The 25473-nt window shown below is 40.1% G+C and overlaps 1 protein-coding gene and 1 long non-coding RNA gene across 8 annotated transcripts in view; one reads left to right on the forward strand and one right to left on the reverse strand.

The window, feature by feature from the left end:
• Positions 1–1407: 1407 nt before the first annotated feature.
• HMGN3 (high mobility group nucleosomal binding domain 3) lies at positions 1408–25154 on the reverse strand. 6 transcript variants are annotated; one of them, XM_054630080.2, is made up of 6 exons: positions 24923–25154; positions 10437–10487; positions 6348–6377; positions 5664–5711; positions 3229–3342; positions 1408–2720 (listed from the first exon to the last, which is right to left on the reverse strand). In XM_054630080.2, the coding sequence occupies exons 1-6, from the start codon at positions 24935–24937 to the stop codon at positions 2682–2684; spliced, it is 297 nt and encodes a 98-aa protein (XP_054486055.1). In that variant the 5' UTR covers positions 24938–25154; the 3' UTR covers positions 1408–2681. The 6 variants fall into 6 exon arrangements, with proteins under 6 accessions (XP_054486055.1, XP_054486057.1, XP_054486053.1 ...); XM_054630082.2 differs by lacking the exon at positions 24923–25154 and adding an exon at positions 24354–24591 and having other exon boundaries at positions 3270–3339; XM_054630078.2 differs by lacking the exon at positions 24923–25154 and adding an exon at positions 24354–24583 and having other exon boundaries at positions 3229–3339.
• Positions 25148–25473, forward strand: part of LOC143693520 (uncharacterized) — a 51081-nt gene continuing 50755 nt past the window's right edge. For both annotated transcript variants that reach the window (XR_013181264.1, XR_013181266.1), the window contains exon 1: positions 25148–25364. This is a non-coding gene — a long non-coding RNA (uncharacterized LOC143693520). The remainder of the gene's footprint in view (positions 25365–25473) is intronic.

A 25473-nucleotide genomic window follows, 5' to 3' on the forward strand; every position in this document is an offset into this window, starting at 1 on the left:
GAGGTAAGATGGTATTGAATAACATTTGGGTCTTGGACTTGCCCACACAGCTCCAGGCTCTGCCCCCTCACAACTACTGCAAAGAATTAACCCTGTCCTTGGCTGAAACTTAGACACCCTCACAATTTTTTTTTTAATGTACCTTGAATTACCCATGTGTTACATCCCACAAAGGACAAATACTGCTTTCAGGGATCCCTCCAAACCTTGTACTCAAGTGTGAAGTAGTCAGTCATTAAATACTGATGATACAAGTTTCCTTATGGCAGAGATGTGACACCTGGCACTTCCAACTGCTACTTAAAAACTGAAATACTTACATACTTCCTGGAGGTGCTCTGCAGATCACCACCTGCCCACGAAGACTTGCTACATATGTCTGAATGTGTGACCATTCTAATTTTAAAAAACATGTTCTAGAACTTGATACAGTGCCTTGAAGATTTCTCTGAGAATCTGACACGTAGAGAAAAAATATAGGTAAGCATGACATTTACAAAGCACTTTTGAAAAATCAGAAATGTTAAGTGAATCAGCAGGGTAGTGTGTTTCACTGCACTTTAGCCAAGTGGATCTTTTGTTAAGTGCTTCCAATGGAATTCTGGCACTGAGCTGAATCTCCTAATGCGGCTGGGACAAAAGAATTTTGTGCCAAAATTACCAGGTCAAGGTATTGTGCAATTAGTTTAAGGACCCAACTTTTGCCCATCTTTTAACCATTTATTAAAAGAGCTCTCCTTAAATAAGACTGTTCAGAGACGTGTCTTCTGATGCTCACACCTAAGTTAAAGTCTAAGTAAAAAGGGTCATTTCAAGAGCTTCAAGTGTCTAGATAGGATTAGGCAATTAAACTCTTGAGGATCCACACAAAATGATCAGAGTATATACACACACACACAGAGGGACAAGAAACTCATAAATTGAAAAAATGCTTACACATAGCACTTCGATGATTCTGTGAAAGAGTTCAGATGGTTCAACTTCCCACAACCATAATTTCTAATAAATTTTCAACAAGGTCCATCAGAAAGCAAATCAGAAGTAATGTGCATGATTACCAAACACATATCGCTGGGTAACACTAAGGACTTGCCTTCTCATTGTCTACAGTTTCTTTTATAGCCCTCTCCCTTCCATCACCAAAAGCATAGCCTTGATTTAAATTTTCTAACAAAACTAAGTTCATGCTGCAGAGAACAGCCTCCTCTTCTGTGGGTGTAGCAAGCCTATCATAAAAGTGTAAGTGACATTTATATCAATGCAGGTCTTAACTCCTATTCTAGCTAGCAGAGAGAGTTTTGGCAATCAAGCTTCAATTTTCAAGTGTAGATATGCTTGGCTTCTTTTTGGTTTTAATTTAAAAAGGCAACTAGAGACTTCTTCCCAAAGAACGAATAGAACGCCAGGTCAGGCAACAGTCATTTATTTATTGACTTAAACAAGCAAAAGGTATCCTCAGACATAATGGCTACCACTTGAGCAATACAAATCAATGCTACCGAAGAACAGGGAACATCTTTTCTTTCACCCCTCCCATCCCAGAAGTAACAATAGAAACACCAGGACCCCTAGAGAAAAGAGAAGGAGAAAAATCATAAAAGGTACTTAAAATGAGCTGCAGAGTTGAAACATGGACACTAAAAAAATCATTAGCTAATCCACCACATCACCACAATTACCTCAAAACCAGCTTTCCTTGTTCCACTTCCACCAGGTACCAAATATATAGCACTGTTTAACAGCGATTTCAATGTATTAACAACTGTCCTCAGCTGAAGAACAGTAATTACTATTTATATTAAATTCGAGGCTACAGATAGAAAGAAAGGTTTCCATAGACTACAGTGCACATTAATGAAAAGAGAATGGGGAGAAACAAAGCTACTTTTAAATTACTGTACGTCTCTATCAATCAAGCAATTTGTTCTGTACTGATAGCTCACTGAAGACACAATATCCTGTCAGATTATGGCAACTCTACTCACCCTGTGACAGTGTATCTGATGAATGTATCTATGAAGGATTTATCTGTAAATCTCCTAAACTGTAGGCCACTGAAAATCCCAGTTTGCTGCTCCTGTGTGCGTGGTTTTCAATCAGACATCAGCAAAAAAAAGCAAACACATTGCATGCAAAACAACTGTTACTAAATAATTTAGTCTGCCTTGTAACAGTCAAAGATGTGAATACGGCATTCCTCAGATTAAGAGAAAACATTAGGAGTCTTTAGTTTTGCGGGCAAGGAGACCTTTTATTTTAATCCATTAAAAGAACCCAAAATAGTCAGCAGGTGGCCACATCTATCCATGTTTCATTAAAATCACATAAAACCTAAGTACAAAAGCACCACTGATTATTGCTCTAGAAAAACTGCATGAAAAATTCCAATACACACAGTAAAAACATCACCATATGCACAAGACATAATTTCTTAAAGCAAGTGTATGGAATGCTGATCCAATTTTACACATACCTTGCAATATTAAGTTGATATTTAGATTACTTGGCAACAATGGGAATTTCTAAAAGCACTGTTATGAGAAGGGAAATGTTCATATACAGTTTAATATGTCAACTATTATAGTCCTAAAAAAATTAGCATTTACAAAATACTTGATAAAAATATCTTTTAAAAGTTGTCCAAGAGGTACATAAAATCAACCCAAAATTTTCATGGTATTTCATTCATTCTTGTCACCTACAGATTCAGTTTTCTGAGCCTGTGGAGAAAAAAAGAAAGAAACTAAATTACTATAGTGAAATGCTATTAGGTACCTAAATACCCAAGCTATCCTTACTCCTTGGATTTCTTACTTGCAACAGCTCCAAACCTGTGTCCATAGGATATCTACACAACCGGAACAGTTACAGTCACACACTTGTCTCAACTCACGGGTCCCAGCTTTTCAAAAGCAATACAAGCCTTACCTGTCAGCTTCCACGGTTCACACTGAAAAGCACCACACTACCACCTGTTCCTATCCACTGCACACATGCTGAATGCTCTACCGCACCCTTAACTTTCACTGTTTCAATCTGCCCTTTTACTGACAGTGTGCTGGGTGGGGCACCTCTGGATGTTGAAACACTAACAGTTGAGCGAGATGAGAATCTGCAATAACATTATGGGCAATAAAAAGAAACATTATGAACATGCTAACAATGTCTGAAAGGCTGAATAATTAAAAAACACTGATTCAATCAGCAGGAGGTATGTGTGGAAAGTACCTCTTCAGCTTTATTTTCACCATTTTCAGATGGTGTAGTACCTTCCTTTGCAGCTTCTTGCTTTTCATCCTTCTTCCCTTTAGCACCTTTGCTGGCCTTTGTTCCAGGTTCCTTCTGACAGAAGATTAAAAACATGGCCATAGACCTTGTATGAGTAGCCAGAACCCTGCATCTTTATCAAAACAACTTTCACATGAACTAAACAGCAAGTCTTGGCAAGCTTCATGTGCTGGACTGAAACAGAAAACCATCTAAAGGCTACCTGAAAACTGTAAACCCACATAAGTTACATAGAGACTCAACATTTCTAGAAAATGGTGGTGTCTGCTTCTTTAGTTTTTCTGCTAATTTTTTCAAGGATACAAAACCCTGCCAGACTGCTTTGGTTGGGCTGTCCTATGAGGTATATACAGGATATCTGTGTGAACAAATGCAATTACAGTATATTGAAAGCTTATTCAGCCAAACACAGACACCACACTGTTTGTGTAACTACAGCACCACACTTTCAATTAATATAAAATATTAAATTAGATTTTAAAAATTAAGCTTTTTTGTTGGCTGTCCTTTTGTTACTCTGGTAACATCTGTGATGGTCATTCCATGTCAACGAAAGCACCAGCCAACACACTAGGGAAGCAAACTGATAAAAGTCCATCTGCAGCAACACAAAGCAAAGAATTTATCAAAAGGAATTATTCTAACAGCCACAATTTCATTTTGAGATTTGCTCTTAATTTCTATGTTGAAGTCTACTATTTTTTTATAAATCCTTTCTCTATGTACTTATTTATGTTTGTGATCTAAACTTAGCAGAGACATAGGTTAAGCAGCTAAAGTCCAATGGGATAAAATTTAAATGGCATTGCATTTATTATTTTACATTAGTATTTAAAATAGTTCTGATTAACACTGGATATCTTCCATGCAATCATTTGCTCCAAATTCTCCATGCAAATGGCAATAATAGCTGTGAACAGGCATATTAATGTCTGCCTTCCTTCATTTACTACCCTTCCCCACTGATGCCCATACAGGAGTGGGACAGTGAGGAGACCAGTAACCCAGTAATCCCAGTTTCAAGGCAGCCTGAATTACTCCTTCCACCCCTCAGCTTCAATGTTACATAGCAGCTTAATTTGGAAGTTTACAGTTGATACAAACACAGTTATAACTCTTCACCTACAAAACAATAAACTAAGGAGTTGACTTAGCAAATTCATAACATCCAAGCTTTTAACAATAAAAAATATGTGAAATCTGCAGCCTCTTTCATTGTTTACTAGGAAGTTCAGAGTATACACTTGCTGTTTTCTGTTGAGGAGACCAAGATTAACATATTCCTTAAAATGTGATCCAGTTAGGGTTTGGAAAAAAAAGATAACTGTATTAAAAAGCTACTTACAGTAATATCATAAAGGATTTGAGTCACCCAAAATAAGCTTCAAATGTATCTCACACAACTTAGACTGGGTCCATGACACCAAGCTCATCCCACACATATGTGAAGCTACAGAAGCTGTCACATTCCCTTCTTTATTAATACTCTTTTTAAGAGGGGAGAGCAGGATAGACTCAGCACGATTTACTGGTAATTTTATATGATAAATCAAACAGTGTTTAAAGTCAGAGTTTTACTTTACATGTGGACTTTGTATCCTGGCACTTGCCCAACTGAGATGACAATAAAAGGACTTGAAAAATGGAAGTATGAGGAGTGCTAGACGCAGTGTCCAGCGTGGGAGCTTTTTTCCCCCAATAAAGCAATTGCTCTTATTCAACATTCCCCTTAGGCACAAATAAATCTACAGTTTCTGAAGTACATGATTTATATGCAAAAATCCCAAAAAGGTATTTCAAACACTAATAAGATTTTAATTTGACTGTAACTGGCCCAGAAAACCCAAACCATTCAATTTAAATATATTTAATTTCACCTTTAATTATAATTGTGCATTCTCAGCAGCAGCCAGGCTTCAAGAACAGATAAGAGTTTCTCAGTACAAAATGAAGTACTGCACCTCTAGACAAGGAAACAGAATGATACAGAGTAATCTCAAATGCTTTTGTAGAAATTGCTAGGTCTCAGGAAGAGTTTACTCAACCAAGCCTGTACTTTTCAGGAAAGGTGTAGTAAAGGTAAAAATTCTTCTAAAACTAGCAATTCACTACAAACTAACATGGTCTGCATATCAAATAGGCAAGACATTTTCTTTGGGCCAGTAATGAGGCCAGGAAGGGGTGGAACAGAAAGAAAAGAATGATCTAATTTGCGTTTTTCTTCCAGGGAGGGGGGGCAGGGAGCTGCAGAGAGGGCAGGGAAGCCCATGCCTCAAAAAAAAATGCTGTGAATTGAACTGTTTGCAACATAAAGAAGGGGTATACTTGCTTACTATTGGCTAAAACAATGGTAACTAAAAAGAAGGAGTATTTACCTTTGTTGTTTTCCTTGGTTTGGGTTCAGGTTTTGGTGGAGCAGGTTTCTATAAAACATTTTGAGTTGCACAACATGTTAGACACATCACCAGAAGCCAGCCTCCTCCACACCCTGCTTCCCCCCCACCCTACACCTTCCCTTACTTCCTGCTCAATAGTATGCATCTAAAAAAAGTCTGAAAAACCTTACTGCACAAATGCACCTCATCTCTGAACACACCTGTCTGCATTAGCTCACTCATCTAGAACTGAAAGCAACTTGGGGGTCACTATGAGTAAAACACTGAGATTAGTAGTAACTATTAAAAAATCCCCCATCAGCTATATTCTAACAGAGAAGAGGAAATAATAGCAGTGGCATCAAATGAAGTCCTTGAAACACAGCTCCTTCTCCTTTCCAGAGAAGTAACTGCATTTCCACAACTAACATTAGCCTGCAAAATGAAATAAAGTCAATACTGCACCTAACAGACAGTTTTGCACTGAAGTGGGGAAATATATCTTTTGTCAGAACAATCTGAAAACCTGAAACCAAGAAAACAAAGATAACTTCATTGCTAGAGTTCTTAAATATCCCTCGCAAGAATAAAAATTGAATCAAGCAAAATGTAAAGAACTTGTTTGGTCTGAGAAACCATATGTGCTTAGAAAATAATATACCAGGAGGTACTACACATACTTACAGCTGACAGTCTTGCTGATCGTCTTGTGGGCTACAGGGGAAAAAAAAAAAAAAAAAAAAAGAACATTTTTACAGGCTTACAGGAAAAACTATCCAAAGCAACATAGTATCAGTCATTCCACAGGACAGCATAAAATATGCATCTATAAAAATATGTGTCTATTGCCAAACACAGTTCACGTCTCATCACCTTGGACACTCAAAATTTTAAAGGGACGGAGTGATGTGAAAGTTAGAAATAAAAGTTGTGCAGGAATTATACCATCTAAACTGATGCCTCCTTGGGACTACCTAAAAACAGAAGCCAGACAAAATTAAGGGAGTAAAAAGCTGTTATATTTATTGATGGCCTTCAGGTACATTTCAGGCAGATAAAGCCCCCCAGGGGCTATACCTAAATTTAATGGATGACAGGTCAGGGGTTTTCCTACTTTTATAGGTCTGGTCCATTTGCATATTGGGGTCAATCTTCCAATTACAGCTTCAGGTAATGAAGTAATTTACTCCAAGTTTGCTCCTTCCCAACTCCCTTTTGTTTACATCTCTCCAGGCCTGAGACAGCGAGGTGTCCTTGACGTCCAGGCCTAGAGAGGAATTGTTTTGTCTGATGAAAATGGGAAAGTAGTAGCTAACATCCTATATGGAGTTTAGGGTTATACACTAAAGAATTGCAGGATTACAAATGTATGGAAAATATAAAAGCTAAAATTCTAAGGCATCAAAAGCTCAACACAGTTTAATACCTCACACACACACACAACTTTTACAACTACTTCTCAGTCCCTTCCTGGTCTGTGAAAGGTTCACAAATCCAGTAAGCTTGACTACCTGTGCAAAGGACTGAACCTTTTTCATACAGACTTAGCATGATGTTTTTAGAATCTAGCAGATGTTACTTGTAATAGTGGGCACAAATCCCATCTGATTAACAGCTGAATAAAGTTAACATCCTTCTCTAGAGGACATCAGAGTGCTAAAATTTCAAAACATGAAACTAAGTCCTTCCACTTCCTCAGTTCTCCACACACTTGCTCAGAGAGTCCAGGTGCACAAAAACAGCTGCAGGATGAGAGAGAGAAATTATTTCTTTTATTTAAACACAAATCTCAAAAGGAAAGACTTGAGCCAGAGATTCTGCTTCTCTCCAGCTTTCTTTATCACTTCAACATATTTTCCTTGTTAGATTTTATTTCATCCTGCTTTTTGTCATAAATTTATTACTGAAGTCTTAAAAATACTTGTTAGCTCATTCACAATATTTTTTTATTAATTAAATCAGATTCACCCAGTTATGCAGCATGGTTAATAAACTGAGCTGAAGTCTGGTCTACTCATAAAACTAGAATTACACCTATGGCCAAAATAAAGGGACAACTAAACTGCAACAAATATCCAACATAACTCAGCTTAAAAAGAGAATGAAAAGTATTTCTAATTACATATTAAGCACTTAAGTTGAGCTGAAAAAACATGGTTCGGCACATCCTGCAACAGGAAAAAGCTCTTGTTAATATCTGAAGAATGCTGTAATTTGTGTTCATTGGAGCTATTCAAGAATTCTTAGTGGAAAGCAGTAGTGAATTGTTCAAATCTGCATCCAGCAAAACAGAAGTAAAAAAAAAAAACCTAGATATTTTCAGCTATGAAATATTTATGCATCATTAACAGCAAAAAGGTAAACCTCTCTTTTCTTGGCAATTCAACATATCAACCACTAAAGAAGCAGCCCACCATTATTTTACAACAGGATAAACAAAACATTTCAGTTGGTCAGGCAATTAAAGAACCCTAACTCAAGGGATCATCTTTACAGGTCTGCTTTCTTAACCAATTATTTCTATCCCTTTAACATTTAGGAACTGAAATGTTTTGCTAGCATCTACGTTTTAAAGGCCAATATGTTGATTTAGGTAAGTTATAATTCTCTCCCCTACTTCCTGACTTTCTTATTACTTGTTTGCCACAAGAAAGTCATCATAAACCATAAGGTCTTCAAAAATGCTTGACAGCTAAATAGTTTTAATTCTCATTTGGAGTTTGTATGTATTTCTGTGTTATCTGATTATAAGGAGGGAACTAGAGCCAAGTCAGCAAAGGTCACATTTTCATGAGCTTTGGGAACCTCGGTCCCCTCCAAACAGCTGTACTAACCCAGAAATTAGCAGCTCACCCAAGAGTCTACTTGACACAAGCCCACTAGCAAACATCTATGGAAAGGGTCTATGAAAAGGAGCAGACAGAACAACTCTCTGCATGCTCCCACTGCACCAGCTTCTGGCGATCTGAAGTTGCCAGCTCTCCAACCTGGATATCATAATCACATCATGTGTTTAAATAGTCCCCAAGGGTTATTTTCTAGACAAATCTGTTTAATAATATAGGACTCATTTACACTTTCAGTTTCCATAACATCCCATGTCAATGAGTTCCATAAGGGGATTATGCACCATGTTGAAAACAAAAAGCAAAATCTTCACCCTCTGCTGTCTCTCCTTATAACTTCTTGCCTCTTACCTCCACTAGATTCCTCTCATTTAGTGCTTTCATGAAGAGTAATTCCCTAACTGCCTTTCTTTGTGTTACTAATTATTTTATCACACTCCATTACATAAAAGATGAAGAATCCTAGAAAAACTGTGTTGTTTGGTTTTTTTAGTTTGGGTTGTTTACCTTTTTTTTAAAGCTGCTGTACATCCTCTATTGTCCCTGTATTTTTATGTAATTTTACTGTACTTGGTATCCTTTTAATTCTATCATGGCCTCTATCAGGAGAGCTTCATTTAGTACTCCCTTATCTGAGAGCACAAAAATTAATCTTGTGGTACACTGATGTTTACTCTCTCCTCTGGCATTTTTTCCTGTGTTCTAGTTGCTTTCTGTTTAGAACTACTGACATTTTCTAGTAACTATTCACTGTGATTTTACAATCTCTCCCCCGATTAACAGCTTTGTGACCACCACTGGGTCTTCCCCTCTCCATGTATTAATTTGCATTCCTCCATACTCAATTTCTTCTGATATTTTATTGCTCAGATATTTGCCAATGACATAACAGCCTTCTCAGCCTCTCTCACTTCTGACTACTCTGACAATTATTGCAGACTTCAGCAAACTTTGTAAATTTTTTAGTACCTTTTCTCCTAGAGATCGTTAACAAATATATTCATCAGCAAAAGCCCAAAAAAAATCCAGTACTCCACTGATAATCTCCTCCTTTATGAAAATTAACTTTCACTCCTCCATTCTCTCCTCATAAGTTTATATGTTAGAAATTCTTAGAAAGATCTTCAAGGCTAGCTAGTTTCTTTAAGATCTTGCTTGGGGAACCTTATGAAAAAGTGCTCTTTACATGGAAGTAAACTATAGCACATGCAATTTGTTTACTTGCTATTTTCATGACCAAATATGCTCCAAGATTTACATGAGAGCAATTAAATACTCCCCCATTCTTCTCAAGGTCCTGGTTTAAGTTTGTCTACCACAAAAGAAGGCAACCTAAGAAAACAAATTCTCATAATTCTTTACCTGTTTTTAAAATTCACATTAAGGGCTATGGCAAACAAACTAGTGAACTCTATTGTAGATACCAAGGTATCACCAGCTGTCTTCTGTAACAGAATGTACTGTGTCCTTTAAACAAATCCAGTCAAAGAAAACACACAAATGTGTCAGCTGCTCCAGTTTAGAGTCTAGTATCTTAATTCAAGACACTCTCCCATCAGTCACTTAAGCTAAGAATAGTTTTGAAGTAGACTGATTGAGGTGTGTGCATTAACCCTCTTCTGCCGACCCACTAGAGACAGAGCAACAGTTCCAGGCAGTAACAGACTACACAAAATCCACCAGAGTTTGTCTATGAAAGCACTAAAACTTTCTCAAATTTATTTGGTGTACTAATAAGTTGTATAAATCCTCAGTACACCAAGAAAAAATCAAGCCAGATAGGGTACAAATGTGGCTTACTGTCTTTATTCCCACTGAAAACAACTCACCAGAAGTGCCAGAGAAATGCATAATCTTCTGATATACATGACTGAAAAACTCCAATTAAATAATTACATGCCAAAACAAATTAAATATATATACTTGCCTCTTGTTTAGTTACTTTTGCTGCATCCTTGCCTTCAGCACCCTCTGGAGACTGAAACAAAATATTAAATCAGTGTTTTTATTACAGACTTTAAAGCACACAGACAACAGCTAAACAAAGATTATGGTGAAGACTGACTGCTCTTTCATTTGCAACAACTTAAAGCAGCCTGACAAATCTGCATTTGTATGTACAAGCAGCATTGTACTCAAACCAGACTGTTACCAAAACCAACTGAGGACTGAGCACCACGTACATACACATCATATCACTCACCACACCTCAGAGTCCCCATAGCCCATTCACTAAAGCATCCACAGGCTCCAGTGGAAGCTCCATCTCATCAGCTGTTGGTAGCACAACAGTAGGAACTGGAAATCTGAGGTTTGCTCTATGATGGCTTTTGAAATCCCCAAGAAATTTAACACATTTTTTCCCCAAACATGAATTTAACCTGTTATGAGATGCAGTGAGATGACCAAAAAATACATAGCATTACTGAAATGAATTATTTCTTTACCTCCTTTACTCCTTTTTCCTCCCAGCCTCACTCAGCTGGAAGTTTTAAAAGTATCCTTACATCCTATCTCACCTCCTCCGTCACGAGAGCATAAATCAGTAAAATACTGAGATATTGACAGGAAAGCTTGGGACAAACATGCATCTTCTCAAGAACAAAGTATCAACTTGAACGTTGTAAAACTAATCTTGCATAGGTACTAGAGAAAGGTTGGTTAAATTAAAGAAGGTGGGGCAGGTGAAATCAAGCTTCTCTTTTGTTTACAACTCAAGATGTGTAACTTCACATTTTGCAAACATTTGTGTTTCTAGGCAGGAGCAAGCAATTCTTGGATAAAAAGCAAGCAGCAGCAGTTAGAGGAGAACTACAAGAATGGCATATTTCAAAAAGGCATTTTACAGGCAGCAGAGAAGGCAATTTGGTTGTTGTTTCTTTTACAATCAGTAAGGAAGCAGGCTAGTTATCTTTTCCCTTTTCTTTCCATTTCAATCTTGATTCAAACTTCCTCACAGATTTTGACAAGATGTCTGGGAGTTAGAGAGCTGTGGTTCGGAGCACAGAAAATGCCCGGCTCATTTGCAGCAGTTGACCGGTGCCTTCTCCTGGCATGGGGCTCTAACATACTTAGAGAAAGACATCCCCCCACCAGGAATAAAACGTGCCTTTGTTACTGTGCACTCTCCCGACAGAAAGGAAGCATGCCACAAGAGCAGCTGCTTCAAAAAAAAGCCGAGGACTGATCATGCAAGTAGCTTGAAAACAGCAGGAAGTTAAGCAGCATCGCGCAGTGTAGAGCAACTCAGAATAGCAACAGGCAGGCATCCAAAATGGAGCCTGACTGCTCCCTATGCAACTGCAGCCTCACCAGTCACCTGCAGGATCATTTCGGGCTTGCATTTCTAAAAGTCTTTCAGTCTGGTTACCAAGGAGTTACTACAGCTTGATGTTGTGACACCGGGAGCATCAGAAGTGAGAAAGAAAGCAAAAACAAGCTATTCCATTATTCCCGTCAGAAACAAAGTCCTGCGTTCTACAACTTTGCTCTTTGACTCACAATACAGGATATGCTCTGGGTAGAGCTTTTCTGTTGTCCATGATGTTATGAAACATCATAAGATGTTTCTCCCATTTGAATTTTCCTAATTCTAGCAAACTTGTGCTGCACCCTTTCCCCAAGAGGGAACTCAAATAGCATCCTTCCTGTCCTGGGCAGAACCTACTTATATGAAAGTTCTCTGAGATTTTATAATCTTTTCCTAGCAGTGGTCAAGAGACTTCAGATGTACAGGGGTAAGGACAGAAAGATGGCATAATCCATTTCCTTTGGAAGCCAAGGCAAAAAACTCTTCATAGGCTAAATGAAGTTGACTGACACTCCACAATCAGGCTGGTTTACCCTGCTTCACTTTTAGGAATCGTAGAGTTTTGAGAGAGGGCTAAACTATCCCAAGATGGCACTGCCACATGCCAATAGCCTTGCAGGAATTGCACAAGGGCTAACTCTCCACCTGCAACACTGCACAGTTAACACATAGTAATTTACCCCATTCTCTTTAACACTTACAAAAGAGGATTCTCCCATATTTGTGTCAGACAGGGCAGTCTGATTTTAGATGCCAATACTACTGCTAGAAAACAGATCAAAAAAACTGCTCATGAGGCTAACCACAGGGGGAAAAAATCATATTAAAATACTCTTAATGCAACCACAACCTCTGTATAACAACTACTGTGATATATTACATAACATACTTCAATTAAGTTAGATAATTAATGAGCCCAGCATTAGGCTCTCGCAGCCATCCCAAGTTAGAAAATCCAACAGCAATTCTGAAGGCCACATAACTTTTCTCCATGGAGAATAATAGTAATTTCAGAGGTGTGAACAAGCAGCAAGGGGTTCTGACATGCTCTCATTCCCATTTCCTGCTCCCTCCTCTCTGCAATCTCTGCAAGTCCAGGCCTTTGGTGGCTGGGCTCATCCTCCCAGCCCTGGCTCCCCACTATGCTGGCAGAGCTGTGCGGGAGGCCATGCAATGGGTAAGGTCATTGATCCAGCTGAAAAATAGCCTGCTGCTTAAACAAATGCATAAATATTATAATATATAGACAAATTATAAATATATAGTCTTCCCTGCTCCAGCAGAATCATTTTACTGCACAGCTGCACAAACAATTGAGCCAGTACAACAGACAAGAAGAATGCAGTGGCACGGGGCAGCTGCAGGCAGCCTGGGACTCCATCTATTCTGTGTATTGCAGCTGATAGACACACCAAAAAAAATACATGTCAGATATAGCTACAATGTACTTGTTACAAGAGGAACAGAAAATTATTTTCCCCCTCTATGAGTTCTGATGAGTCCCAGCTGATGTGGTTCTTCATACCAGTTTTTGCAATACTTTCTCCTCTCCCCAGGGAAAGAGAGATTTATACACAAATGGATTTGAGCCAAGCATAGTTCCCAAAGAACTTGGCATGCCACAAGCAGAGACTGTCTGCACTCCTATCTGGAGTCATAGGACTTTTATGTAGATACCACCAAAACCTTTCTCCCTTAACTCTTCCACAGGAACCCTTCCCCCATTTTTTGTCCTAGTGACAAACTACTGAAGAACCTCTGGTTTCAAAGCAACAAAATGTACTAAGTAACCCCTCCCCTTGGCACATTTTTCCTCATGACCTAATGCAATGGCTCACCATATTTCACATGACACCCCAGCCACATTAAAATGCACCCTGGACACTGTGTTGTACATCCTAAACTAGTCAGAAGCAGGAATACCCACACTGCAAGTTTTGTGCTGCAAAATCCAAGACCAATACAAGCCCTGAACCACTTGACAAGGGCAGCACTCCAGCCTCAGTAATTCTTCAGTTGTACTCCATCATATGTCTCTATTATCTTTATAAAGCAGTCCCTATAGGCCTGCTGTCTGTGATACTGTATGGATGCCTATAAGAGACAAAACATAAAAAAAGCAAATAAGACAACAGCGATTTTTTTTTCCTCGTGGAGGTACACACAAGGAAAGAAGATGACTGGCCATCTCTAAATATCTAAATATGTCTAAATATGCTTTTGACATTTGAACTACAAGCAAGTTTTCAGTTCAGATGACCACACATTGTGTCACATCTCCATTAGCACTAAATATTGGCAATAAGATTGCAACTTGAGCTGCAGCTAAGCTTTGCAAGATCTGTCACAGCTGCATAACTCTCAAACCTTAAGACTGTCTATCAGCAATTGGCTTTTATTTTTCCACTTGCTTTTACCCCAGCTATTTTTAAGAGCAATCTAGAAAATTATTTTGAGTGGATTGGAAAAAACAAAGGGATATTAATAGATGGTAGAGAATGCTAAAAAACCCCTGAAGGAATATTAACATTGAGTTTATTTGTATACACAGCTCTTTCACCAGCTGTGAAGTATACATAATAAGAACCAGTGTTTCCACACACCAAAGCAATACTGCAGTATCTGCAATGCCATCATCATTACAGAACTGTTAGGTTGAAAAGAGAAAACTAGACAACTGTTTTAAGTAAACATTTAATAGAAAATACAGGTCAATTTCCTGTTTTTACTGTTCTTGAGGCAAGGCTACTTGGTACAGATGCACCACAAAACATACAGCTTCATTTTTTTAAACCCTGAAATATAAGCAGTATATAATGAGAGTAGAGTAATCCAAAGCAGTGAAGCCGATGATGACTTTTGAGCAATCCAAAGATATGCATTTGAAATTGCAATGTCCAGCTTCTGGATGAATATTTTGTTTGCACTATTATGAATGGATTTATTATAAAGAAGTACATTAAAAAGCCTGAAAAATGAGAATACAAGTAGGTGAGAAGCAACAGTCAGTAGAAGGTCGGTATAAAATTAAATAGATGGTTCATTCTCTGAAGGATTTTATTACAAGCCGAAACTCAACACCTTGGCTCTGATGGGAGAGAAATTAGTCCTTTCATACCCCCATGAAAACAAAACAAACAAAAAAAGCAGATGCAAATTTCATTCTAACTGTCATATTAAGAAATTAGAAAGGCAGAAAGCCTTAACTGTCCTAGCACATGAGCATTCTGAATAGCACTTTTTCCCTTCTTTGCAAGCTGGTTGGTTCAGCCACATCTTGATACACTGCCTGCAAGGGGATTTGCCCATAGATTTCCTGGCTCACTCTTGCAGCTGCAATTTCCATGATGTAATGCTTTTGGTCGTTCCTCCTACAATTTTTTTTCACCAAGCAAAATAAGGTGAAAGCTTGAAAAAGAAAAAAAAAACAAACAAAAAAACACATTGGAAGAGGAGCAAATGTATCAAGTCTGAAGTCTTTCTCAGGGTTTATTGCACTCTTTCCCTAAAATTTTTCTACCCCTCATTTGTTTTTAACTATGCATTAGACTAAATTCAATGCCATGAATGATTTCCCCATACATGCTATATCTTCTCATTATTTATCCTCAGAGCAGCTGAGTTTTTAGCTAGTTCATAAATGTAATTAAAATGTTATTTATTTCTTGGTTTAGATCAATGAAGACTACATATTGACTAATTTAACACCAACCAACTCCTGCAATACCCTCCTAACTATTGTTCCCTCATTTAGCTCCTCCAGCATCTTATCATTAACCTTTGTTTACAACTACTTCTTTGATCTGTTTTCAGTGGATAGAACAGTGCTCACTGCCAAGCCAATGTGAATTAGCTTTGCAAGTAAAATTAATTCCCCCTAATAAATGCTTTAAGAAATCAGGTAGTCTTCACATGACACAGCTTCATTTCTTTTTCCTACCAAAAGTCTGATCCTGGATGAGGAAAAAACTATGCATGCTGCTACTCAAAAAAAAAAAAATTCTGCCAGAACCACAAGGGAAGTACAGCATAAAACTGTTTAGTGGCAGGCTGGATTTTTTAAATACTTATCCAAAATTATATCTGTCTTGCTCTCTTCCAAGAAATGAGGTTGGGTTTTCTTGTATAGCCATGTAAATAAGTCTTTCACAAAAACCCTCAAAACAAACAAAACCAACTACACAAAACCCCATGCTGTTTAAGTATTTAATCTTTAAGTATATAATATTTTAATATTTTTGTTAATGATTATTACAATATTATAAAATGTCATTTTTAGAATTTAAATCCCTCCATCTTACATCTATTAAGAGGAGAATACCTAATTTTCTAATTCTTTGGGGGAGAATGTCAAGATCATAAAGCTCCGAAAAGATGAATGGTACTTAAACCTTTAAATTTAAAGACAAGCGTTAATATCCCTTGTATTAATATGCTAATTATATGTTAATTGGCAAAAATCAGGGGAAATATTTCCTGATCAAGGTTTCCACTCCTGCTTAAAGATTTAACCCAGGCAGAGTCACTTGTTGACATGCAATGCATTTTCAAAGAATATACAAGAAAATAAGAATACAAAAAGCCTGGCCATAAATAAAATCAGTAGGTGCAGAAAATGCATTTTATTAAATTTCTTAATTCTTAACTTTTAAGACAGGTGATTTCTGTGAGCTTTATGCGCTTCCAGACAAGACAGCAAATCAAATTAGAACTGGGGTATTTTCAGATAACCAAAAACAGACAGAATAAGTGCTTTTCCAGAAGAGGAAATTCCTTCATTGTAGATTGAGGTTCTGCTATTCCCACTGAAAAGAGGGTCAAAGACTGACAAATATAATTGAAAATGCATTGCATTTTTGCAAAATTCATTTTGAAAACACATTGCATATTTGATAGGACATTTTTAAAAATTTCACAACTGGTTTGGCTTTTATTTTTCCTTCCAATTTTCTCTTCCCTGGAGTCAGTTTTTGAACATGACATCTACCTACGGCAAAGTGAAAAAGTAAGAGCAGTTTTTAGAGGCTCAGACTTAAAAAAAATATATGGCATTGTAATTTAAAATTAGACACACAGTTCACTTTTCAGACAGTGAAGTAATCAGCTGCATTTTGAAAAATACAGATCAGCCACGGGAGCAGAGAGCACCAAGCATTTGAAATTGTTCAGCTACACCTGAACACCAGATGTGAAAATTCAGCTAGGTAGTGAGTAGATTCTTGTCTCTATATTTGCTTAACCATTTTACTGCCACCATAAAATAAAAAGGCAGATTAAAAAAAAAAAAGATGGATGAAATCCAGTCCCTAATATTACTTCCCTAACTTTCAAAGCTGATGACAGTTCTGCAAGTGAGATGAAGCTGCTGAACTCATCCAAGTCTACATATAGAGGCAATTTTTTAAACCTTCAAGATTATGTTCCAAAATCTGTATTTAAATAGAACTGATCAGATTTGCAAAGTAAAACTAGCACACAGTACTTCTGAAAAAAATTATCTAAAAATAGAAATTACATTTAGATAATTACTTTCAATAACAACTGTTTCCCTAAAATAGCCACCTCTGACAAACAAAAATACTGTGAAGGACTGAAAAGAGGGGTTTAATTCCTCTTCTACCAGAGGACATTACACAGACAAAACCCACAATAATCTAGAAAAAGGACCTTTTTTGTTGTTGCTTCAGCTAACTGGTACTACAGAACATCAAACCTCTGAGCTGATGATAGCAAGTACCAAAACCACAACTGGTACAAAGCCTTAGATACACCCATCTCTCACATCCCAGTAATAATTACAGCTGTGGTTAAAAGCAGTATTGCTCTACTACAACAGTGAGAATGAAGAGCTTCACAGGCAACCAAAATGCAGCTTCAAGAGAAGAATAAATTAAAATGTCTCCAAGTGGGCACAGGTGGGATAAGGAAGAAATGATGCCAAAGAGATAAAGGATGATTTCCTTCTACAAACAGACCACTGACACATCTCAACTCTGCTTGAGAGGAGCAAAACACCACAGAGGTAAAAATGTCCTTAGATCTTCATTTGCAATAATGGAAGCTACTATTAATTCAGGTAGCAGTAGGTCAATGGAGAAAGCTATGTGAGATGAGTAAACATACCAACAGTCCTGACAAAGCTGGCAGTGATGGGAGCATACACAACTCTTTTCTGCAGACAGATTTCAATGTTCTTAGGGAACACAGCATTTTTCATTTGCAGCTTTCACTGTTACCAAGAACACCCACTCTTTACTATTGGAAGACAGGAGCTGTATCTCCAAAAACTGGTAACTTCCAAAGACACCAATGGGGTAAAAACTCACAAAATAAAAACCAAACCTGATGCCTCCTCTCTCTGGTGCTACAAGGGTACAATTTGAGCACTGAGTTGCTCTAATTATTCTAATAAATTAAAGGATACTCCTCTAGAAACTCTGAGTGAGGGACAATCAAATCAAAGATGAATGCCTGGCTGCTGCTAAGAATTCTGCCCTTCCCCACCTAATCATTCCTGCCAATTTCAGCTTAACTCTTTGTGTCATGGTATGGGAAACTAGATCAGCAGTCAGGTCTGCCCAAAAACTACCTCAAACAAATATGATATCCCACAGGTTAAATCAGAATAAGGACAGGAATGGGCATCTGGATTTTCTGCTTCTGGCCTGTTTATATCCACTTGAAGTATCTGTTGAACTGCTGTTGAAACTGTGAAGTCCCACACTGCCAATTTTGCTGACAATAAAATTGGTATAAGACCAGACCTCTTTCCTGCATGCAGCCAGCTGCTCATTGCCAGCCTACTGCTTTCTAGCAGGTTACCACACATTCATTGTGCCACTGTGCACCATCTCTAACTTGGATCAGTACAATGACCCAGAATTAAAAAAAAAAAATCCAAATAATGATCCAACCTGTTCAGCAGACAAACCTTAAGAGTCATGGCCTGAAAGGCCATTCCAGCATATTGAATCCATTTTGGCCTGAAAGGCCATTCCAGCATATTGAATCCATTTTGGCTACTGGACCATGGAATAAATCACAGTGCTAGCTTAGTGCAGGTAAAGAATGGGAAGTAGATGGTGGCCATGATCATACCAAGCGCTAACTTCCAAGAAAAATCTCTGGATTTGGTTTACCTACACTCTAGGCAAAAGACAATGTCACAATCCTGTCAAGCAAGATTCAACTTCATACAGCTTCTCTAAAGGAATGATACATCTTGGAACACACCATTCCTATACACGGCTACTGTTTGGGTATAAAACAGCAGAGAAAGTGAAGTTTTCCAAGCAGCACAAAAGAAAAGCAACCTTAAACTAAATAATGCATAGGTATAGTCTACTTACATATGTAACTACATTCCCTTTACACACAGGGCTTTTTTATTTTTTAAACTTAACAATACTGATACTCCAGCACACAAAAGAACATTGCCCACATCTGAGTGTTGAACTATTGTATACAGAAAGATTACATGCACATAGTCAATTTTGAAGTTGATGACTTACAAAGAGTTGATGACTTACAAAGATTGTACTACTATGCTTTATGTGCCCAAGAAGCATGGGAAATAATTTTTAATTGACAATTCAGTGAAAACCTTGGAATTTTTAGGTTGCCCATTAAGTCCAATTGTATTCTAGTGTAGTCTAAGAAGAAAATTTATATACATTGCCATCAATTGCTAATAAACGAGTCAGATCTTTACAGACTGGTATAAAATTATCAGAAATGTTTTAGATCATTAAATCCTTCGTCAATGACCTTCTAATCTCCATAACTGAATAACAACAACAATAATAATAGCTAAGATTACATAATTAGCTCTAAGTTAGAAAGTCTCTAATATAAAACATCAAAAAATATTTGCTGCATGTATTTAATAGTCCTGTAAACTTCATTTACCGCAATGTGCCATAGCAGCATTGCTCAAGCATGTTTTTCTTCAGTGCCACTGAACACTGCTACATTGCTTTGTATCCAAGCATTTCACGAGCAGATAAAAATTTTTGATCTTTTCTGCTTAGTTTTTCTATGAAAGATGTAGATACTTTGAGTCAGTCTGGTCAACTGATTTTGTTGGCCTCCTTGAAGTAGGCCAACTAGGCAGTTTTCAATTGCTTTTAAACACCTCAAGGTTTAAAATTCTGCAATAGTTACAAATCCAGTAAAATTTCTAAAATTGTTAGTGGCAAAACATCCATCTCCCTTCTACTACAAGGCTCCTGCAATCTTTAAGATGCTCTGGCACATCTATTTTGCTTGTCTTGCTTGAATTTAAAGTTCATCTCTGCATAGCAATCATTTTACCTGTCCCTGCAAGGCATGCTGAAGGTGGAAGTCCACCTGAGGACTCTGCTGACACATTAGACAGAAATTTGTCATAGTCAGGGGCATGTCAGTGACAGATGCAAAGAAGGGCATCTTCTGCTGCTTAGCCTGTTTTTCAGTAGTTACTGAATGGTCCAGGAGTCACCCACCAGAAAATGTGGAAAGAGAAACTACCTTTTTCAGAGCTCTGACCTTTGCTTTAAATTCTCATGGACCAGGAGAAAGAAGAAAGCAGTCAGCACGAAGACAGAGTGAATCCAAGTTAAAATCTGGAGAAAGAAGTGTACAGAATAGGAGTGTAGAGAGGGCAGCAGCCAAGACATCTGGATCTGGTACTGACTCCCTTTTCCTTTCTATTCTATAATCACCTACAGACTGTGAAATGAAATCCAGAACCTCCCCCATTTCTATGTCTCACAGAGACTCCCTTGTGTTCTAGGATAAACTAAAGAGCAGCTTGGCTACAGAGAAAGAGCTTCCAGCCCCGGTGTTGAAACAATTTATTGGGAAGATGCAGGTTCCCACAACATCACTGGAGCTTCTTTCCTGTCAAACAGCTCCAAAATGAAGAGACCCTTTGAAAAAAATCCACTATGTTACATATAGTATATCACATTGATGCAGACTGAATCACAGCTGAAGTATCAGAACATGGAAAGGGATGTGAAATGGAGCTGCTCACAACTTGAGTATACTTCATACTGCTGCACCATGAACATAAACTCAGGTGCTAATATGCTTTGCACAAACCTAGACTTCATTCCACAGACCAAAGAGCAACAGGAATCATTCAGAGATAAAGCAAAAAAGAGCTGTCACCAGCAGGACCTCAGCTTCATTACCTAATTGTCTGATCACATACAAGTTGCTCCAAAAAAATTTTAGAGAACTGGTTACTATTGCCAAGTTCCTCAGTTTCTATGTACACAGCACAAAGCAAGAAAATAAATTTGGCAAAGTAACAACAAATGTGCCACTCAAAAGTGCAGGAGGTGCTTATTAGTGGGAATAAAATGCCAGGACAGACATCTTAACCTGAGAATTCAAGATAAAGGGACCATTCCAACAACTAAGCAATTTATTTCTGTGCCTCATTTCCCCTATTGGTGGATAAATATGGGTTGATACTCTCTTTGAATATTCATGACATTTCAGAAATAAAATCTTAAAACACATAGAAGAATTTCACAAAGAGAACTCGGTTTAGGTTGACAAAAAAGCATAAGAAGAATTTAGCAGCTCTGGGTTAGTACCTGTAAGAACATGCATTTAACCCCAAAGGTTAGAAAATACATTGATTAGATACCTGGCTGGCAAAATAATCAGTAAGGGTCTCACAAAAAAATCACGTGATTGTGTAACTAAATGCACTACGATAGGACAACAATGTGGTCCCTTCTGACTTCTGCTAAAGAAGCTGCATTACAAGCAAAATACTCAGCAGGCATGTTTTTCAGCAGTAAATATAACCAAGTACCTTTGACTTTAAAAAAAATGAATTTGCATAGTGGAACAGGAACCTGTCCCAGATGGTCTCTGCTGTATCTTCACAGCATCAACTGTACTGCAGAAACTACATTCCTGGCTACAAGGAGCCAACAAATAACAAACTGAAATGGCTAATTAGACCACAGTATTTTTTATTTGATTTGAAAAAATAACAATATTCAAAGATGGCAAATGATAAAAAAAAAAGAGATGACTTAGGTTGCACTTAGTCCTTATATCTGATCCAACTCCAAGTGTTTTCAAAACAACAAGTGAGATGCAGGTGGTATTGCATAGATTCAGATATTCAGATTAAAGAACAAGTTGGGTCATTTTGGAGTGCAATCCCCACTAAATGACAGGCTCCCCATCCAATACTGGACAAGTCATCACCTGACCTATGAATGTCCCTTAGGCATGATGCACATTCAGGAGAAGTGTCATTCATCTTGATGTCTGCTTATGCACTTGTATGTGGCCATACCACGATTCTCCTCATCAGCAGGTACAGAATGGCTCTTCATCCTTTTATGGATAACACGGAGATATTTTCACTGGGGCTGTTTCAAGGTCAAGGAGTTTGTCAATATGACCCAAGAGCTAATTCCACAAAGACAAGTGAAGAGCAAAACAGCCCAAGCCATTTCAAGGCGCTCTTTCTAGCAATACCACAACAAGCATTCTGGTTGATCCCAGGCATGCCATTCTTCTTAAGAGAGGCCAAGTTCACACCACAGCATGTTATTACAACAGATGAAGGGTACAGAAATCTGACAGGAGCAGTCCAGAGTTCAACCCCTTTTTGCTTTAGCACAGTATTTAACACCATCTCAACACAGAGTATGTTCTTCCTTTTCTCTGTGACCCTCAAGCAATGAGTAATGATACCCTGATATCCTATGCCACAGCCCTCTAGAGAAGGGGAGACAGCTTACACTTTTTTGTTCATAATATTCATAATGAACATAGGGCCAGGGACTTAGCAAGTGACTTGAGTTTACACAGAGATGAAAAGAAAAGCAAACAAAAAAGAGCCAGCCAGCTTAGATAACTAAATACACAAAAATAGATACAGGTGGATTTAAGCACTTTCTGCAATATTATTTATTTACCTACCCTTGTAACAGTGAAAATTTCTCATTTTGACTTTTGATGTTTATTTCCTTACAAAATCTTCCCCATTAGAAGCCTTAGAAATTTTAAGAGAAGAACTGACTATTAGTTGTATGTGATGGTTTTGTCTCCATGTCAAAATTGGCTGGTGTAATTATTCAGTTACTGCTGCATCACCAACTTCTCACTCTGTGGATGTTACTGTGGAATAAAACTGACTATTGTAAAATACTACAATTACACTTTTCTTAAAAAGCAAAGCCATTAATCACACACTTTCCCTGGAACCAGTGCTTCCCAAAACCTACACTTTGTATATAATCTTTAAATGTAAACCTTTACCAATACAATGCTAACCAAAATAAAATTTACTATGCTGTCAAAACTCATCTCCATTGCTCTCATCCCATATACAATCTTTTTATTACTTATTTTAAATAATCTTCTAGAAATGAGAAATTTTCTTATGGACTTACTACTGAAAGGTAGTTTCCCTTAATAAACATTTCACAACAGACCACAAAAACCTACAGGAATATCTTTAACTCTACCCACACTTAGGACAACGTGAAACATCTGCAGTGTAAGAATGCAGAAGAGCAAAGTAAACAAGGTAGGAAGTTCACAAGGTTTCAAAAGTTGGGGGGGTCCTATGGACACAAGATAATTTTCTAGTTTCTCCTGGCGACAAGCAAGAGCACTAAAAGCACAGAAGCACATGAGGGTGCAATGACAGAAGAGCAAGTGGAAAAAAGGCCCATCATACACTGACTTCAAGCCCAGTTATTCCAACCAACCCCACAGTTGTATCCATTTTCAGAACCAGAACGAGACCCTCAACTACAAATTAAATAATTCAGTAGCATACTTGACAATTTGACATTTTGATACCTCCCATAAGGAATAAGCAAAGGACAGGCAAACACCAAGTTACCTAGAAGGCATCATCTACCTCTAACTTAATTAAAACAGATTTCAGCCCCTGCCCAGAAATGGTGTATTAGGAGGTCACAGGTGACATTCGGGAAAAACACAAATTGCCTTGCCTCTGTTGACCTAGTTAAAATTAAAGGACTGCAGCTACAATTTTTTTGTCATTGCATGTATTAGTGTCGAGTCTCTCGTTACACTCCGTTAGCGCCCAGGAAGACAGGCGGCAAGTTCTCGACGAGGATCTCCGCAGCCGAGCCTCCCTGTGCCGCCCACCCCCGGGGCCCTGCAGGGGCGGAGGGGGCCGGCCGCCACCCTCCGGGCTCAGCCGCCTTCTGCCAGCGCCGAGCGCTCCCGGCGGCCGCGCAGCCCCAGCTCCGCTTCCAGCGGGCACGGCAGGCACGGAAAAACCCCCACAACACCGAGCCCGGCCGCTCGAGGGCCGCCCAAGTTTCTCTCTCTGGGGGAAGGCGGTCTCACGGCCGGCTCCCTCCCGAGGAGCAGCTGCCCGCCCCGAGGTGCCCGGAGAGCAGGACTCAGCCGGCGGCCGGGCCCCCTCAGCCCCTCACGGCTCCCCCGGCGCGGCGGGGGCCGCGGGCGCTCCCTCGGCAGGCGCCGCCCCCCGCCCCCGGGGGCCCTGCCCGGATGGGCGCCGGAGTTGGTACATACGGGTCTGCCGCGGGAGGCGAGGAGAAGGGTGTAGTTTGTTTTAAACATGGCTTGCCTCTCCCCTCCTCCCTTTTACTCGGAGCCATCGCTCCGGCGCGGCGGGAAGCGGCGGCGGCGGGATCCGGCCGCCCCGGGGGGGGGCTGCCTCCTCCCCGCCGCGGCGCCGGAGTTTGCGAGCAGGAAACTCCTCCCGCGGGGGCCAGGGGCGAAGCCGCAGCTGCTGCAGCGCTTCTCCCCGGCGGCGGCGGAGGAGGAGGAAGGTGGGGGCTGGAGTTGTGATAGCGACTTCACCCCCCGGGGAGCGGGGCGACACCGCCCCGCGCGGCACCGGGAAAGTAAACAGGCGGCGGGGAGCGGCGGGGCGGGGTGTGAGGGGGCTTGCAACAGGCAGCAAAATGCCCGGGCTCGGCAGCCATCCGCGAAGCCCAGCACGGAGCGGCGGCGGGAGAGCGCCAGGGGAGCAGCGGGCGGCCCCGGCCCCTGAGGCGCGTTTCACCCGCCGGCCGCCGCTCGGCCCCCCCGACCCCACCCGGGGAGGCAGGACCCGCCGCACACCCGGGGCGCCTCACCTTTCTCTTCGGCATAATGTCCCTGCTCTGGGCCGCCAAAGTAAAGCGACCGAAAGAAGCTCCGGCAGAAGCGCGGGATCCGCCCGGCGGTGGCGGCGGCAGCGGCGGCGACACCGGCGTGGCTGGTGCCCGCAGCTGTGCCCGCGCCCGGTGCCCGCCGCGCCGCCCCGCCGCCCCCGGCGCCCCGGCAGCCCCCGCCGCCAGCGCCCGCCTCGCCGACGGGGCGGGCGGAGCGGCGCGGCCGCGGCTCCCGATTGGCTCCCCCGGCGGCGCCGCGCCCCCCGCCCCGGCGGCAGCGGCTAATCACGGGCCCGGGATGCTCCATCAGCCGTCGGGAAGGCGAACCAGGCGGAGGTCTGGGCGCGTCGGGCAAGTTGCGTGCGGTAAGCGGCGAACGAGGAACAGCACCCGCTCGTAAACCTCTGCAGTGGTCCTTGCACAGGTGCATTATTTCAGCCTGCCTAAATTTACCTTCGTTTTCTCCTCTCGCTGGGTTCTGGTTTCCCCTCCTCGACTGAAATCAGCCGCAGTCTTTCTCCATCGCTACTGTT

This window comes from Agelaius phoeniceus, chromosome 3 (assembly GCF_051311805.1).
Source record: "Agelaius phoeniceus isolate bAgePho1 chromosome 3, bAgePho1.hap1, whole genome shotgun sequence".
NCBI lineage: Eukaryota > Metazoa > Chordata > Aves > Passeriformes > Icteridae > Agelaius > Agelaius phoeniceus.